The sequence below is a fragment of the Anneissia japonica genome, unplaced genomic scaffold (genome assembly GCF_011630105.1).
Source record: "Anneissia japonica isolate Jap-2015-1 unplaced genomic scaffold, ASM1163010v1 scaffold284697_len431725_cov185, whole genome shotgun sequence".
In the NCBI taxonomy this organism is placed as follows: Eukaryota; Metazoa; Echinodermata; class Crinoidea; order Comatulida; family Comatulidae; genus Anneissia; species Anneissia japonica.
The window spans coordinates 9,641-28,656 of NW_022717350.1; the positions used below are offsets into that span (position 1 = coordinate 9,641).

A 19,016-nucleotide genomic window follows, 5' to 3' on the forward strand; every position below is an offset into this window, starting at 1 on the left:
AAAAAAAGTATGAGCTATAGCTCATGGTTTTTACCAAAATTGGCCAATTTTTAACCTGGTCGTTTTTCATAGATTCGGCCACATGTGCCTAATTTAGTATCATCCGATTTATCGTTATTTAAGCTCAATACGAGGATTTAAGTTGCATTTATTAACCTACAGATAACTCTTGTGATCTGTAGGTATCATTGAATACGAAACAACTGGAAAATGGCGGGGTAAAAAAAATCGTCCAAAAAAAAGTATAAGCTATATATATATAGCTCATGGTTTTTACCAAAACTGGCCAATTTTTAACCTGGTCGTTTTTCCTAGATTCGGCCACATGTGCCTAATTGAGTATCATACGATTTATCGTTATTTAAGCTTAAAACGAGGATTTAAGTGGCATTCATCAACCTACAGAGGACTATTGTGATCTGTAGGTATCATGGAATACGAAACAACTGGAAAATGGTGGGGTAAAAAAAATCGTGCAAAAAAAAGTATGAGCTTTAGCTCATTGTTTTTACCAAAAAACCTACATAGGACTCTTGTGATCCAATTTTAATGGTTTGAGTAAATATTAGTATTACAGTTAAACTTGCTTAAGCCTAACTCGAATAATTTCTAAGTCGATCATATTTTATATGCAAAGTTGTTTTCCATAAATTGACGATCTGAAAGTCGAATTTTATCTATGTAGAACTATTTGTCAATGCCATTTTAAATTCGACTAATGCAAATTTTAATTGATGGTTCTAAAACGTTACAAAAGACTCAGGAACTGGTAACAGTTAAGAAGGTGTTCAACATTTATTGACATCAAAACAATTTCTTATTACTGTATATTCCAGATGTTTCTTAATTTGCCCAAATCTCCAAAAACCAACAGATAAGAGGAAAGGTGAAAATTTATTGATTTAATAACTGTTATAATAAATTGTATATTTCAGAAGTTTCAAATTTTCGCCAGATTCCATGTAAAAAAAAAAAAAAAATAAAAACTAAAGCCCTTAATATTGAGATATGTTAACTAAAATATATATTTTGAATTAAAAATGTAAGACCTTACATCTCCTAGTTGTATTGTACATCTGGATGTAAAATGTTTACATCTCAATAAAAGAATGACTTTTCCTAAATGCCAGTGTTAACAGTACCAGGAATACCTGCATGTGCAACAAGCACATGTGTTGTTCCGGCCACAAACACACGTGTTTGCGTGTCTTGACCACTGATCTCTACTATTAATAGCTGGATTGCTCATCGGACAATCCTGGTACAGAAAAAAGTGAGGCCTCCGACGCCATGTTGGAGCGCCTAAGTGACGTACCAGTTTAGACAAGTTTCTTTTGGCATTTGTTTAAATTATAGTTAAAAATAACGATTCTTGAATGCTTTTCATTAATAAATTTAAATTTAATGTAGGATTTTTTTAAAAAACCATCTAACCACTAGACGCGACTGTTTATGCAGTTTTCAAAAGCGCGAGTAAAATGGAAAATTAAAATAAATGAAATTAGATTCGAAAGCGATTAATCTGACTTGTGTATATACATATATTTTTCCAAATAGTGAATTTGGCAGTGTGGTACAGGTATTTTATACTTAAAATAAATACATAACTGAATTGCCTAAATTAACATAAATACTATAAAACTAAATATATCAATCTGATTTAGACGGACAAGCATTGAATTTAAATTAAAGACAATTATTAATGTTTTATAAATTGATTGTCAGTGGCTTAGACACAAACTGAAATCATTGATAACATGACTAAATTAAAAAAATGTTTTGCTTAAAATAAAAATACTTAATAATACATTTATATATTATTTGGTTTTTTTTTTTAAAGATATGATATCTTAAAAGGAATCATATCATAAACAAGTGAACACAATACTCTTTTTGTTTCACTTAATTTCTTTCCAATTTTCTTGTTTGGAATTGCCTTGAAACCATTTTTTAATTGTTATACATATTCAACTATATAACTTTAAGGATTTTGACAGAAAATTTTTTGGTCAACGTGCCTCAGAAATAAACTGATCAATGAAATGTAATTACCAAATGTAGGCCTAATGTTTTTAAACAAATAATTATTATTGCAACTGAAAAATATTTTTTTTTTTTTGCAAAAAGACGTACAGTTTAAATATACTTAAAGAGGGTAATTAAGATACAGTAAAAACATCTTCTTTGGAGTTTTGTCTAGGGTATGAGTCATCCGTTGTATACTCCCATTTTTTAATGTGAATAAGTAAGCCTATTATTAATTTTTTTTTAAATGTGAATACGTAGGCCTAATATTAAATTACTGTAAGTGGTTTTCAGTCCAAAATCTCAAACGTAAGAGTGTTTTTTCTATACAGGAAGATAAATTTGCATAAACATTGGATTTATCAAGTTGTAATCTTAAACCTCATTAATAATTAATAATCTACATAAAGTACAAATAATTTTCATAAAAAATTAATTTACCAATGCTAAGATTATCAACAATAATCCCTTGGTCTGAATCCACTCCAAAAACATTCACTTTTCTGGACCAACTTTTTAAAGACAACAAATTTTGAGATAATATAAGAATATAGATTTTCTAAAATAAAAATATACTTTATGTTGTTCATAAACTGTATAATAGCATAAACTGTATATTGATCGGTGCTACGAAAGACAACAAATTCTTGCACACTGAAAACAATTTCTAAACCTTAAAATATTTTGGAGTTATATTTACATTTCGAAAATTGGATTCTCAATGAATATTAAGGCCATCTAAAGCACCAAATAATTCGTATAGATCAATAATATAGTATAGAACACTGCATCGGCCAATGGCTGGTGATTTCGTGCATGCTATACGAGAGAGATTGTTGCTGATGACCATCCGTGAGAGTCATGACGTGTGACACATGGTAGCATCAGCTGCCAATACCAATGCAGTGTGTGTCGTGCTGAAACATTTTTAACATCTGTTTCTGTGGATGTATTTGTGACAATAAAAACGTTTAAGTCTCTCTGATGTAAAACAGTTGTGAGGATGAAAAACCAGAGATAATAAGTGCAAACATTCTTTGATAAAAATTCAAGTCTGTAAAGGCAGCTGCTGAGGCACAAATACTGCCCTCTATTGTTAGAGTTGTACTTTGACAACTATTTTTATGATTTTTTAACTGTTTACAGGTTTCTCTTTATTTTAATTTTTGATCTTTCTGACAAACGGTGCAGGGAACATCCCGATCTCTCCGTTAAGGCGGCCTCGCCACCAATTCTGATCCGAGTCATCCAATACCTCAATTATTTGCCCACTTTGGAACTTCAGCTCTCCCTCTTCTTGCGGCTCAAAGTCAAAATTTGCCATCACTCTTGGCATCTGTTAAAATCAAGAAGATTTAAATAAAAAATGAAATATGACAAATTAAATTTTTTTCTTGCGCCTTTTTGAATTGGCACGTTATAAATTTATTATAATATAAACAACTCAAAGGCATAAAGTCTACACCAAGAAGGAAAGCAATATTATTTGATATGCCATTTATAATCTCTATCCACAATATCAACATCTCAATGTTTCATCCGAAGGACAGGGGAAATTATAGCAACAGTGTTTTAAATAAACTAAATTTTAAAAAATAACCATAAAACAAATACTGTATGTAAATATTCTTTACAAGTGAATGTTGTATCTATATATTTATTATTTATTTATTATTGAAGGTCAGTACTGAAAAAAACATTGCTGGCTTCTGAAGTTCCAATGAAAAAAAAAATTTAATAAGAAAAAAAAAATACAAATAACCAAATAAATCTTTTACCATTCATTGAAAAACACACAAAAAAAATAATTATGTGAATTATTCATATATACTGCAGATGAGATATTTAAATGTTGTGGTAATGAATCAACCTTAAAGAAGTATAAAACATTTGACAAATGAGCCTCCTCCCATTAGACTTGTTGCTTGATTTGCAATCCCATAATGACATGTACCAACATTACTATACCAATACAAATATCGAGTCATAAAAACCACAAAGTTACTGTAAGGTCAAAGGTGAAAGCTTTCCTGGTCCCAGGGGATATCTGCTATTGGGATTGGCTCCAGTAGTAATGCAATAGGCTGACACAAGGGCATTCAAATTAAAGTGACAAATTTAATTGTAGCTGTGTCTGAGAAGCTTACACTGTTCAAGTCTCCATTCCAAGAGCCAACGATTAAAAACCTACTATTTTTTGTGACACTAATAAAAATATTTTGTATCATATTGGTTATTGAGGTTTCAAATAATATACATAAATAATGATGTGAAAATGCTGAGTTAAACAGTACAACATAAAATATTTTGTATTATTGTGAAATGATGTACAGTAGCATGTTGATCCATAATAAATAAAGTGGTGAATGTGATGACAATAACAGAAGGTCAAGTTGACGTATTTTTGGAACATAATTTATTTAACACGAGTATTTCGTCCACTCCTGTGGACTTCATCACTTACTGTATGCTGATAAGGAGTGGGCGAAATATTCATGTTTAATAAATTATGTTCCAAAAATATATGTCAACCTGTTTTTATTGTCATCGCCTTCACCAATACATACATATATTATAAATCATCAAAGAAAGGTAAATACTGTGTTCGAATAAAGGACGGACATAATCGTATAGCATAGCTCTCAACGAATGTAGTCCTGTAAATAAATGAATGAAGAAATTGTGTAATAAAATGTCTCTGGCGGGACTCGAACCTGTGACCTCTCGCTGTCAAGGCGAGCGTCATAACCATTAGACCACGGAGGCTTCATGGTTGAACAGATTCAAATACCACCAGATAAACTCCATTACACAATAGGTACATACATACATACATATATATTCTGTTATCATATCTTACCTGTCGATTCATATCTTTGAGGCAAATAGTCTGTGTTCTGCTAACTGATAATGTTCGGTGGTAGTCTACAAGCTTGTTCAACGACGTGAACTTAACGACCCACAGAAAATACTTTCCAGTCCCATCACTCAACACTTTAAAATGCTGCACCCCATCACCATACCTGTGATAATTAGGAATTTAATCCATTTTGTGAGAGCGCTTAGCTAAGTCGGCTAAACTGGTGGTAGCCACCGGTTCCTCGGTTCAATTCCCCTTGCTGCTCGCTATGTGTTTCAGCTAGAGGGCTGAAGGCAAGTTTCAATAGTGTACCAAATTTCAGATGAAATGTTTAAGCTGCTGGTACCGTGTGCAATATGTCCCATGTGCATGTTAAAGAATGCAGTACACTCTTCGGAAATATAATAATCAACAAGATTTCACAGCAGTGGTGGATTCTGGTAGGGGGAGCTATGCTACCCACCCCCAAATTATTCAAAATTAAAAAAAATAATAAAGAACAAAAGAAAATTTAATTAACATTTAAACCTGAGAGTGGCATTTGCGGCCATCTAGAGATGCCTTAATCGATGGTGGGGCTGAGGTGGGTGAATCCTTTATCTGTGAAAATTGCTCACCCTGTGTCCCCTCTATTATGAATTTCTGGATCTGCCACAGCATATGACGCAACCCTGTCTTCCCAACAGTTGATTCTTTTTGTCTTACTTTTTTTTTCTTCAAAAGTGTAAGTTTTAAAAAAGTAGAAAAAGTAAAAAAGTCCAAATAAGGGGTACACTGTACATATTTTAAAGATTTTTTTTACTCACTTCACTGATAATGAAAACTTTCCTGGATTGCTTTCGCTTTCACGAATAAGAAAAGCACCATCTTTTTTCTGGTTCAGTAATAAGTCTTCTGCCTTTTTCCTTGATATTTTTCCATGGAACCAACTGGAAGTGGCAAAAAAACAGTGATTGTAAACAAATTTGTATGCAATGTTTTAAAATATTTTTTAGATGTTTGTTGTGTTTATTTCACCAAATGGAAAATAATCCTACTTGGTGGCACCCTTTAAAACTTGTGTAAAATGCAGAATAACTTTGTTATACCAATGTTAAATATTTAATTTTTTGTCACAAACTTTATGGATTCAAGATAAAATTCTAAAATGACTTCAGTGTAAATGATTTTTTGCAAATAATTTGTTAATTTTTATATATTCACATTACAGTACATATTTATATATACTACAGAAGCTCGATTGGTGGCTAGAAAAAGGTAAACATCTGGAAAAGGAATTAAGGAGGAGGGGGCACATCCGATAGGCCCTAATGTTGGTAGCACTATTCCAAAGCAGTGCAATGCCATTACACATTCCTCTGCTAGACGGAAGTAATGAAACGCCAGTTGAGAATGATACCTGACAGGTCTTGAAACGTTCAGTAAGTACGTCTTAACCTTTATTGGATGGAAAAATTTGGCCCGCCAAAGAAAGTTGGTACACTCCCTTTAAATAACTTCCTTATTACAGACCACATTTTTCTATAGAGTATCGCATAATATTGCTTAGGCAAGACCTTATTTAATACCTTGTTTCGTGAATTATTTTTTTAAAGATTGTCAGATGAGGGTGGGAAAAAATTAAATCTTGTTTTTTATTTATCAAATAGTTTTGACAAAAACATCCAGATGGAGGAGAAAATAAAAATAACATTTTATTGATTGCAAACTGTGTACATTAGTAAATAAGATTGATAAATGCTTTAAATTTATGCAGTATAAATTAAAGAAAAAATATATACGGTATATCATATTTCTGGACATTTCAAGGGAGTGGACGTGGAGGGTGCAATAAATATATGAAATTTTTAAAATGAAAATTCAATTTTTTTCGTGGCAGAGGGTGCACGACTGGCCAAAAATAAAATTTTATTTTTATTCCATGTTTGGCAGGTATAAAAGGCTTTTCTTTACTTCCTTATACAGGATACAATTCCCTCAAGGGTATTACATAATATTTAAATAACTGACTCTTGACACATTGTAGTAAATGTTTTGAAAAGATTAATTCCGTGTTTACATAAGAAATAGAGGAAAGAAAACAGGATATCTTTATAAAATTTGGTCTTTTGGAATTAATACCAATTTCCTTTTATTCTATATACCCATATCTGTCTGAGCCAACAAAACAAAAAACAGATATTATCTTCAAAATGCAAAAAATATTTTGGCCCTTTAATCACCGGATTCAGGGAAGACAATTGATGTGAAGTTTATTGCTCAAAATGTGTCAAAATTATTTATTTTGAGACTACTGTAGTTTTTTTGTGATACAATGAAAACATTAATTGTCCCCTTAATAGGGTTTAAATATGTAGAGATTTTACCAGTTGGCACACCTAGAAAGTGTCCCCGTCCAATTAATAGGGTGTCCCCTTAATAGGGGTTGGCCACAGTGTTTAAAGATAATTATAATTCCCCTCGTTTCACTAAAAGGTTTCCACTTAGTGGTGTCCTCTGAATAGGGGTGTCCCAAAGTAGGGGGGTTCCACTGTATTACATTGGCCGTATATTTTGTATCTTGGACAACACTTCAATGATAACTCGAGATCTTGGGTCGTGGGAAGCTAAAGCACAAAATTATGGGTCCTTAGGAGTAAAAAGTTGCTGACCATAGCCCTAGGGGGTCCAGGCATGCCCCACGCTCGAAAAAATATCCTCTAAAGTGGTTTCGGAGATCAATACTTTTTTATTTCTAAAAACAAATTGTTTTATTTTTATGCACCAAAAAGGGGCTGGGGCCGACCCCCCCCTGCTATGTTTAAGCATGGTAAACTAAATCCTCCATGGTTTAAGTGACCTTTGCCTACTCACTCATGAGGTGCCATTTCAATGTAGTTCCTAGGAACAAGGCCTTCTTGTCCTTCAAACTCTGCATTGTACCAATTCTTATCATCCTGCTTTAATATCTAGACAAAGAAATTTAGGTAAGATATTACTAAACATATATAAATTTAACAAAATAATAATTAATATGTAATGATTATTAAAACTGTGTAATTAAAAATTAGCATAGAATATGTAAAAATCAAGCATAATCTTGACTACAATTCTTATCCTGCTTTTTAAATATCTAGAAAAAAGAAATTTAGGTAAGATATTATTAAAAATATATAACAAAATAATAATTATTATTATGTAATGGTTATTAAAACTGTGTAATTAATCAATAAACATAGCTGAAATGTAAAGTACCAAACATAATCTTGACTACAATAAATTAATTTGATAAATAAATCACAGGCAATAGAATAGTAGTGGTTTCCAATTTTAGCCTTAGTGCAAGTAAAAACATAAGATCCAGCTTGTGAGTGCTTAGATTAGATCCCAACATAAGTCAACACACTGCGTGCGGCTTGCAGTGTTGTTATTATAGTCAAAATGACTGGGCCTCCTCTTAAATATTACTAAACGATGAAACAGTTTGCACATTTTCGTAAATTAAATAGTTCGCGATTACAATAATTATATTATGGGACCTCTGCAATCGCACATTTCATAAACAATCGGGTAACTGTGTAGGACTATTTAAATCCCACTTGTGACGATATTAGTACTGTACAGTATAGACTCAGTAACACAGCAGGGTGGTATCAACTTAAAACGACATTCATTTCTACGTACACTACTGTACACAAACACAAACCGTGTCAAACAGTCGTAAAGAGTCTTACATATCAAACTCTACACACGTTTTCCGAAACATACCTTAATTAAACTACCTTTAGAAAATGATAGTTCGTCATCGGCTGTTGCGTGAAAATCGTATTTAGCAAGAGCCTCCATTGTTTACTACTAGAGTAAATCAGAAAGCCAACGCAGGTCACTAGCACACATCCGCTCTAGGTCTCACTTGTGCGTAGGAAACTCTTATTATTCATGATTAGACTCCGTTTCCAGGCGGTGTTTATTTTTCTACACAACTATGCGCCAAGTCTAATAATAATTATAATAAAAATCGTAACAATAAAATTATAAAATTTATAATTTTATTGTTACGATTTTTATTATAATTATTTAATAATAGGATTCATGCTCTATCCTATACCGACTTTTTATCAAACTGTGTACTCATACGTTCTAAAATACTTGATCAGATAGGGACTCGAACCAAGACCTTCAGATACTACCAGGAGTGATCACCACCACACCAGCGAGCTTGCTTTGATTTATGTGGAATCCCATCCCAAAGTAGCAGCGGGTACTGCAATTCTATTTTGATTCTATTTGCGTGAGGAAACTTAATATTAGGGCAGGCCCGTAGCGTGGGGGGGGGGGGGGGGGAATTAAGGGGGGTTACGACGGACCGCCCAAAAACTGGAGAAAGTCCGCATTTAAAAACGAATATATTGATATTCGTAGATATATTTACATTGTTCTCCAGTATCGGAGATCATACAAGCCAAAGGGTCCACTTTCCACTGAAACGAACCTCCCACAAATTACCGGTCACGCTACGCAAATTAATCAATGATGATGGTGATTAATGATGATGATGATGGTGATAATGATGATTGTGATGATCCGATGATCAGAGGAGAATCCAGAAATGTCCAAAAGGAGGGCCGAAAGTGGGGCCGATCGAGATAATACATACACCCCTGATGATGAAGTTTTAAAATTGAAATTTACTTGGTATCAAACTCCAAATCGATCTATGTGGCATCTTGTGGTACAAATGAATTATTCATTGTGTTGACCTTTGATGTAGTAATTCACCACCAGCGTACCTTCTTCCCATCATGGAGGTTTCTAAGGAAATGAACTCCATCTCGCCTTCGTCAAAAGATAAAAAAATTCATGCCTCGATACACACAATCCCACGAAGGATGTGACGACTAAAAAGTCTGGATTATAGCATAGATGAATTAGTTTACAGCGTAATACTTTGATGGTTAAGTGATCAAATGGTTGTAAGGTGCTGACGCGGCGGTACTTGGAAACAATGTGTGTATTCGATCAAAATTCACACCAGACAATACGGAAACAAATTACCAAATTACGTGATCATAATTTTGGACCTTTTTAGTGGGAGACAGGAAAATCGATTACAGCGCCACCAGCTTGAAGAAGCGGATGGCTCATTGCTGGTACCTCATCAATGCTTTTTCATTTATGTCATTGTGAAAAGGCCCTAGAAAAAATGTCTTTGGAAAAAAATGTGGACCTTTAAAAATGTTGGGGGTCGTACGACATTCCCGACTCCCCTTGCATATACACCCATGGCGACCAACGCTGCTACAAACGCGATCACGCTGCTGCTACAAATACACCATCAACCCCTAGATAAACACTGCCCTAGAGAGCTAACTCATGAATATTAATATCCAGGACCTATTAAAGTTCCTACTCAGCTGTGTTTTGAAAATCATTGAGGCGTATCACAGCATGGCAACTGATAGTGAAGTTGGTGTGTCCGAAAATAGGCCGTATTACAATGTACAAACCCAGTTTTTTAGTATGGTGCTCGTGAAGAATGTTAAATTTGAGGTAGGCCTACATTATGTAGTAGTAATTAATTACAGAGTACAGTAAATCCTAATTTTGCATCATACGCTGGGCTTGGCCCTAGCCCAACATTTTGCGTTGTATGGATCCCGCGATCCGCGTTGTACAGTGAGTAAGCGAGCGAAGAGGCACGACGGACTAGTTTGTTTTAGGCACAGTAAAAATAGGCCTAGGACCTAAACAAAATGGAGGTCACAGTCTTTTACGGACTATAGACACATCGTTTAAGCACTGTACAGGCACATCACTATTCAATTTATTATTTCTAAGTTGGAAAGTTATTTATGTAGTCTTGTAGCATTTATAAAGCAATATTCTATTGTGATAATCTAATAATTTTTTATATGTGCCCATGCCCAGCTAAATAATTGTTCTATCATGGGATTCTAACATGATGATGATGATGATGGCAAGGGGGTTAACTAATATAATAATTTGTGCATATAATCCAGTACTGTAAGTCACATAAACAATATTTGGGACCTTAAATAAAATGTAACAATCTGAATGTGTTTATTTCCAGGACGAAAATAGACATTTTCTTTTTGGAACTCCTCAGCAACAAGCAGATCTTCTGAATATGGTTAGTTAAATTCCACTTTTAGCTATCAATTTTCATCAGTCCCATTATTTATCCACTGTTTTTTCATTTACATATCAACCATTTTCATATCAACCATTTTCTTTATCCATTTACTCATCCCTTCACCAGTCGTAATTTATTTATCAATCTTTTTTTTATTTTATTACATAAACCATCCAACAGTTAATGTTGGTGAAATGGTACTAAATGAACCTAATACATTAATCAGTGACTGCTGTGATTTCTCGTGTAGACTGTGAAAAGCTCCCTCTGTCAGCGGTTTCCACCCTCTTTGGCTCATCAACTGTCTTTCTTGAAAGCAATGCTTAAAAAGGTAAGTTCATAAACCACACATGTTTATTCTTTCAAAATTGGGACAGTATATACATTCACGATCATCAACATTTTCAAACTTCACAAACAAAATGGAGAAGGCCTTGCAAAATTTTTTATGTACATATTCAGAGGGGACTGAGGGGTACCGAAAAAGAGTACTGTTTCTACACTTGTGAAAATTTTGATAATTGTGAACGAGCCCTTAATGTATTAAGCAGTATTAATAATGCAAAATAGACTTTTCCAAAACCCTGATTAAAACTCTGTTGAGAGTATCAAAACCTGTTGTATGTCCATATGTAGTCATGATGTGCCTATATATGGTCATGATGTGATGTCATCATGACCATATATAGTCATGATGTGCCTATATATGGTATGATGTCATGTCATCATGCCCATATTTAGGTATGTCACAGAGCTTATAGGCTTATAACATAACACCTGCCAGAGGTGGCACCAGGATTTTCTTTGATTGGGTTATGTAGTATAATATCAGTAATAATAATTATTATCATGATCATACATTGGACTCGTGTTGCAACAATTATTTAATTAGTTTTAGTATGTAGTAAGAATAAGATCATCTAGTAAACAGCTTCTTGAACAAAGCAAATGGAAACTGAAAAATTTTTTTGAAAACGTTCATTTTCATGTGCTGCCCCTTTATTATGAAATGTCTTTCCCACTGACATCCATTTATCTGTTTTTCTTTTCAAGAATAGGTTAAAAGCTTACCTTTTTTCAATCTCATACTAAGTGATTGATTCAGAAATTTAGAGTAAATAGTTTTTCTTTCACAACCTCATAAGTTAAATTTATTATGTGCACTTTAAGTAATGCCCTTAGCGCCACTGATCACTGCCGTGAATATTAGCCCTTTACAATTACTGTTGATTGATTGATTGATAAATACTATATCTGATGTTGTATTTATTCAATTTTTTAGTGTGAAGAAAATGGCTTTGATATTTGTGATGATCTTTATGAGTCATATGCATCACTCATTGGAATGGCACAAGACAACAATCATGTTTGCTTCAAGACATATTTTTTAGTAAGTCATCTTGAAATATTGGGCTTTGTGATAGCAGTTGGAGAAGTTGTGATTTCTGTCTTTAATGTTGACGGTTTATTATGTTGGAAATTGGTTGCTGCTCTGCCCATTTGCAATCCTTGTGCATGGCACTATCCACGACTCAAGGTGGTATATTGGATAGAATTGAGTTTCTTTGGTTTTAAACACATGATGATAACCTATAAAATTCTGATGACTTATTTTAAGTGGGGTGCTCCTGGTAAAGAATTTGATGGAAAGCTGAAAGACAATCCCAGCTCAATACACTGTGTTCTTTAAAAAAAAACAAAAAAAAACTTGCTATATTAAACACAGGACCAACAGCTTAAACGTCTCTTTCAAAAGACAGTTTTATTGTAGCTTGTATTTTCAACCGTTGTCAATAGGTACACCAATGATTTGGTCACATTTGACCATTTATGGACCGCTTATGAACCACCTTGTAAATAACTGCTTATATAAAGAACTCGGGTTTGCATACTCTAGTTTATATGTATGCTCAGATTTAATAAATTTATTATTGTTAAATAATCCAATAAATTCAGTTCAATAATGTATGTTATGTTTCATTGAACAGTCTCCGAACATGCATATTACATTGGAGGAGTCCACTCAGATGATTTCCCATGGTACAACTGGACTGTGTACTTGGCAAGCTGCCAAATATCTTGCAGAGTGGGCAGTGGAGAATAAAGCACATCTTAAAAATAGGTAAACTTTGTCTGAAGTTCAGTTCTGATAGTGAAACTTGAGGGTCTACATACAAAAATCGTCCAAAAATCTCCTCAAACTTGCAGTGTCTTATACGCAAACGACCTTATACACGAGTATATGTGGTACCTTCTCTGCTGAAGATGCCTGGACAGACAGTCATTATACCTGCTTTGAATAAAATATAACCCCATATATTTTTTTTTTAGTGCTACATGGTAAATAATTATCATTAATTGTTTTTTTTTAAATTTAGACACATTTTGGAGTTGGGAAGTGGACTTGGATTTACTGGTCTTGTCATCTGCAAATGGTGTTGCCCAGCAAAATACACATTCACAGACTGCAATGATTATGTTTTACATGCAATTGAAAAGAATGTTGCTATGAACCTTAAATCGTTAAAAGTAGAAACAGAAGAAAAAGCATGTTGCCACTGCATTAAGATAGACCACTCAAGTAAAAATAATAGTGACATGGACAAAGATAGTGACAAATGTTTTAAGATATGTTCAAGTGGTCAAAATCCAATTGAATATTCTGGCAACCATTTGTCTGATATAGAGCAAGACAGTGGTGGCTGCAGAGGATTCTCAACTTATTTTAAGAAGCTGGATTGGGAGAATTTTACGAAACAAGAAATTACAGGTTTAAAGTCGGAAGTAATCTTGGCTGCTGGTAAGTGTCTAAAAAGAAAAAATGCTTTCAATAAAATTGATTGTTTAAGCCATTGGTCCCGTGTGCATTATGGCCCGTATGCAGTACACTATTCGGAAAAGAGTAGGGGATTGTCTCCCGGTGCACTGCCCAATCATCCTTGGTGTTTACACCGAATAAATCCATCCATCAATCATAACTCGTAAAACCAAAAATGGGAAAAACAATTTTGAAGTCTGAACTGCTTAAAATGGCCCAAAATTTGTAAACCCATTGCTGATCGGGTTGTGCATCCTAAAATTAGACTTGGGCTTATTATAAATACAATGAAAACATCATCAACTGACCAACTTTTCCATTTGCTTGGGCATTTTGCTTAGATGTGGTGTATGATGATCGATTACTTGGGCCTCTTGGACAAGTTCTTTCATGTCTGTTGTCATCATCATCGTCGGTTTCATCTCCTGTTGCTTTCATCTCGTCAACTGTCAGAAATGAAGCTACATTTAACAGATTTATTGAAGTTCTTGGTGAGTTAACCTTCGATAATTCAAGATGTACTATCAATCATGAACATTTTGATGCCACATTTGAATTGCTTTATTTGTATATTTAAGTAAGTTATTAACTTAAAATTAAAAACTTGAATTAAAAAAGAATCCCCCTCAATTTTCGGTCAGTTAAATAACTTTCTTGTATTATTTTGCATACATCCTTCTGGTAATCAATTTAAGGTTTTCTGTGGTGAAAACTACTTTTTTTATCTGTTTCTCGTTAAGCTAATAACTTATTTGAACTTTTCAAATGGGCTATTCAAAATCGTATGAAGTTTTGAGGTATTTTGCTGTCTTTTTGACTGATAGTACATCTTTAATTACTTTTCATCAGTCATTGTATTGTACAGGCTTTTTGTTTGCTGTCAAAGATGTTATTTCTCTTGATATGTTGTAGTTGATACAGTATTTATTTTTTGTTCGTTTTAGACGAAAAATCAATTTCCTGGAATGAATTGGAAGGTCCGTCCAGATCCATCTTCCATTATGATAAAGAAGTCTGCATTAAACTTATGAAGCTCTCATGCCACTGATGACAACATTTGTGAACTGGGAACTGAAGTGATTTAACAGTGCTTACTTGTCCATATTGTGGGACATGTGGCTGCAAAGACTCGTCTACTCATTTTGGTCGTTTGCTAGAGCACATCCTCCACCTCTCCCAATACCGTCCTCCGTCAGGTGGTCTGCGGCCTTCCTCTTTACCTTTTCCCTACAGGGGTCCATCTTAGCGCAGTTTTTGGAATCCTCTCACTGGGCATTCTTAGTATGTGACGAGCCAACCTAGCACTGAAATAAAGGATAATTTGGTACTAGAATCTTGGATAAGATGGAACTAGCAAGATGAGGAGGGGAGAGTGAAATTGGGAGGTCGAGTGATGTGTAAGATTAATACTGTAGTTTATTAAATAATGTAATATAAAAATAAAACTGAAAGAATAAAGACAACTTAATAATATTTTTCAATTCATTGATTTTTTATTTCTCGTCTCCCAGATCTCGCACTACCTCTATACTATTCAAAACTGCCTGTATAAATGCATACAATCAGTTGAAAAATGTCACTCAATTTTAATATAAAAGAATCTGTATCACTTCCCTGAGTGACTAAAACTATACACCTAAAGTATTTACCTTACCATTTACAATGTCAAACACTACTTAAATCATGGAGAGAATACTCTTATACATTGTCCACATAGTAAGTGGGTACCTCCAGTGGCATATCTAAGGCAAGACGACTTTTATACCTTGTTTCGCCGACTTATTTTTTTTAAAGATCATCTGAGGGCGGAAAATATAAATTTTTGGTTTATTTAGGAAATAGTTTTGCCAAAAACATCCAGGAGAAAATAAAAATATAATTTTATGGGTGAATGAAAACAGTGTAGTAATGGGATGGTTAAATGGTTTTGGAGATTTCAAGGAAGCAGCGAGTGTAATAAAAATAAACTTTTTTTTTTCTAAAATTTCCATTTTTTCGTGGAGGCGGTTGCACCAATTGGCCAAAAAATCAAACTTTACAAAACAAGGTATAAAAATAGTTTTGCCTAAAGCTCTATCCAGACTATCAAATTTTCTTTGACAAAAAACTGTTGTATGCCCATATATAGTCATGATGTGCCTATATATGTTCATGATGTGATGTCATCATGACCATATTTAGGCATGTCACATGTTTTTGTCAAATAAAATTTGATAGTCTGGACAGGACTTAAGGTGGCACGGCCAAATACAAACCCTAAAGAAACATCTTGCGTTCTACCACTGAGAACTTGTCAAGAAAAAAAAATTACATTCATGTTGTTGCGAAAATGACCTTATTTCCTGCTAGTGGCCCCTTTTTCGTATGACTCTCCCATGTTACTCCTCCTAGATACGCCACCGTGAAACTCTTGGAATAAATAGCACATAGGTAGATCTCAACTGCACACATCTTTTTAAACAATTGTTCAATGGTTATTGCACACAAAAATGGCAGCCACAAATTAACTCTTAGTATGACCATCACAAAGCAAAGCCATGCAGTCAAAGCTGGTTTACTTTGTAGTTAATAACCACTATACTCTGTTGATTAGAAAATGTAAACTGTATGGCAGTCCAGATAAGATGTTTTATGACAAGTCCATTGACTAGATAATTTATGGCACACATAGTGGACATACCCTCCACAGTATTAGTCAAAAATTCAAAATATATACTAATAATTCTAATTAGATGAAATCTTTCTTTATTCTGGATACTCAGTCAGTATTGTCACACTGTTCTTCCCTTAGGTCCAAGGTATAAACTTAAATTACATTAAATTACAAAATGAAATTAAAAGAAAATTTTATATAAATATTATAAATACAAGAAACAGAAAAGAAAAACAAATGGGTAAATTAAATGAGATTTTTAAAGGATTGTAAGGAAAGAGAATTAATATTGCTATGAATATCTGATGATAGATTGTTCCATAATTTAACAGAGCGATATATAAAAGTTCTTTTCCAAAATCATATTGCCATTGTGGTAAGACTAAAGTGTTTTCAATTTACTTCTTGTATTATGATAGTCATCGATTAATTTGTAAAAAAAATGTTAAATATTCAGAAACTATGTAATGTATGGATAATAATCCATACTCTAATGGAAAAACTGCCCAGCATATGTGTCAGTAAGGTATACTACAATTATTATTATTAGACAACAAAAATTGAGGTTTTTAAACTTGTATATATTCTTCAAATATCTACCATAGACTCAAAGCAAACCTGAACTGGTCTTCTCTGACACTACAAGCTGGGGCAAGTATGGAAATGGATTTTTGTCAAATGTATAAAAACTTTTATATATAATATAATAGAATATAAAGGAATATAGATAGGCCATTATAGCTTATAGAATCTGGCCAGTATGGAAATGGATTTTTGTCAAATGCATAAAATGCTATATATATAATAGAATAGAATATAAAGGAATATAGATGGGCCATTATAGCTTATAGAATCAGGTTCATCTTCATATTAAATAATAATGACTCAAATTGTATTTTAAGACTGGACACACATAGAACTTTCCCTTTATGCATTTTTATAAATTTTATTTGGGATTAAGGCACTGTTGCTGGGCAAACAAATATCTCTATTTTTAGTTTATCAGTGTCTCATAAAGGGTGTTCTTCTCTTTATATACAACTTGTAAATGATCACAATTTAAAATGTGTTATTCTCTAGGCAAGGCACGGAATATGCGCATGCCCCACAACCCATAAACGCACAAGTTTATGTTTTACGACTCGGATTTCCCAAATTTGAAGAAGTCACTTCCGGGAGGACTATTTAAATGAGCTTTCTCAACACATTTAATTTGATTTTGCTGTGCATGGTAATTGTCATTGGCACTGACAATTGATAATACAGTACAAGATATAAATCATATTAAAAACTCAAGAACACCCACATATCATGGACATGATAATGATAGCTATTAATGTCCACATTACTGTGGACATTCATAGCTATTAATGTCCACATTACTGTGGGCAGGTTAATAGCATATTCTAACCCTTTTCCATCTGCTGGAAACAGCTAAAACACTTACACATCGTCATTGTATCTTTACCGCTAAGTTGCAACCAAAATAGCATAAGAACAGACCATGATATGCTTAGAACTACCAATAACATAAGCAAGAATTTGATTTAGAGATCAGTAGGCTATAGCTACTTGGGCAAGGCACTCCATATTGATCCCCACCTAGAGGTAAGTGGGCACCCGCTAGTTTTTTTCAATAATGTACAGTACTTCCTTTTGGTGTAATTAAATATTTGGTGCTTGGTTACACGTATATTGCGTGGTCTTAAGCTGAGCACCCACCGTATCGTACGGCAAATTGGACTCCGCTCCCTGCGAGCGGTAGAGGACACGATGCTGTCTGTTGACTTTCGGTGGCATTCTAAACGGATCATAATTACAAATGATCCGTTGCGCGTGCGTCGTCACCTTGCGTTCTCCATAGAATCTTTGATTCTAAATATGGTCTGCAATTGTTCTTGTTTTGGACACCTTGTGCACTAGTACAGATTAGTGCACTGAAAGAGTGCAAGTGTGTAAAATTCTACACACAAGCATTACATACTATAAATATTTTTATACTATAAATTGTGTACGTCATTCAGTAAACATTCGCAGGAAACTCCTTTGTCACTACTTAATCAACAGGAGACTGCATCTCATAGGAATATTATTAGTTATTACATTAATAATGATAATCTAAATCTGATTATTAGCTTCAACATAATGAAATCTGAGTACTGTATATGTGTTCCATAGGTGTTTTGGTCCAATGAGTGGGGTAAAAGTCCACAGATGTTGTGATACATGTATATCACTTTGATTACAAATATTATAAATAAAATTTAAAAAAAAAAGTGTACATTAGGCTATATATTTACACATACAGAATTGCATGGTATTGCTTCTGCAAATAGCAGCAAGTACAGATAGAGCTAATATTGAATACAAAATTGAATAATTGGAATTGAAAAAGTATTTTTTTTTTTTTTTGACACAAAGTATGGTAAACAATGTTTGTTCTTATAGCACATTTTATAATATGGGGCCATACTGTAGTTGGCAGTTAACAAAGTGCACTTTCTTTTTAGAATATGTTCAGTGGTTC

At 33.6% G+C, this 19,016-nt stretch overlaps 2 protein-coding genes across 2 annotated transcripts; one reads left to right on the forward strand and one right to left on the reverse strand.

The window, feature by feature from the left end:
* Positions 1–776: 776 nt before the first annotated feature.
* Positions 777–8,781, reverse strand: LOC117110207 (growth factor receptor-bound protein 2-like). Its single transcript, XM_033252834.1, has 5 exons — positions 8,633–8,781; positions 7,739–7,833; positions 5,692–5,814; positions 4,886–5,048; positions 777–3,361 (listed from the first exon to the last, which is right to left on the reverse strand). Exons 1-5 carry the CDS (start codon positions 8,708–8,710, stop codon positions 3,185–3,187), a joined length of 636 nt encoding a protein of 211 aa, XP_033108725.1. The 5' UTR covers positions 8,711–8,781; the 3' UTR covers positions 777–3,184.
* Positions 8,782–10,271: 1,490 nt separating this feature from the next.
* LOC117110206 (protein-lysine N-methyltransferase EEF2KMT-like) lies at positions 10,272–15,309 on the forward strand. Its single transcript, XM_033252833.1, has 8 exons — positions 10,272–10,414; positions 10,956–11,015; positions 11,269–11,349; positions 12,301–12,408; positions 13,007–13,140; positions 13,397–13,818; positions 14,178–14,327; positions 14,781–15,309. Exons 1-8 carry the CDS (start codon positions 10,313–10,315, stop codon positions 14,882–14,884), a joined length of 1,161 nt encoding a protein of 386 aa, XP_033108724.1. The 5' UTR covers positions 10,272–10,312; the 3' UTR covers positions 14,885–15,309.
* The last annotated feature ends 3,707 nt before the right edge of the window (positions 15,310–19,016 follow it).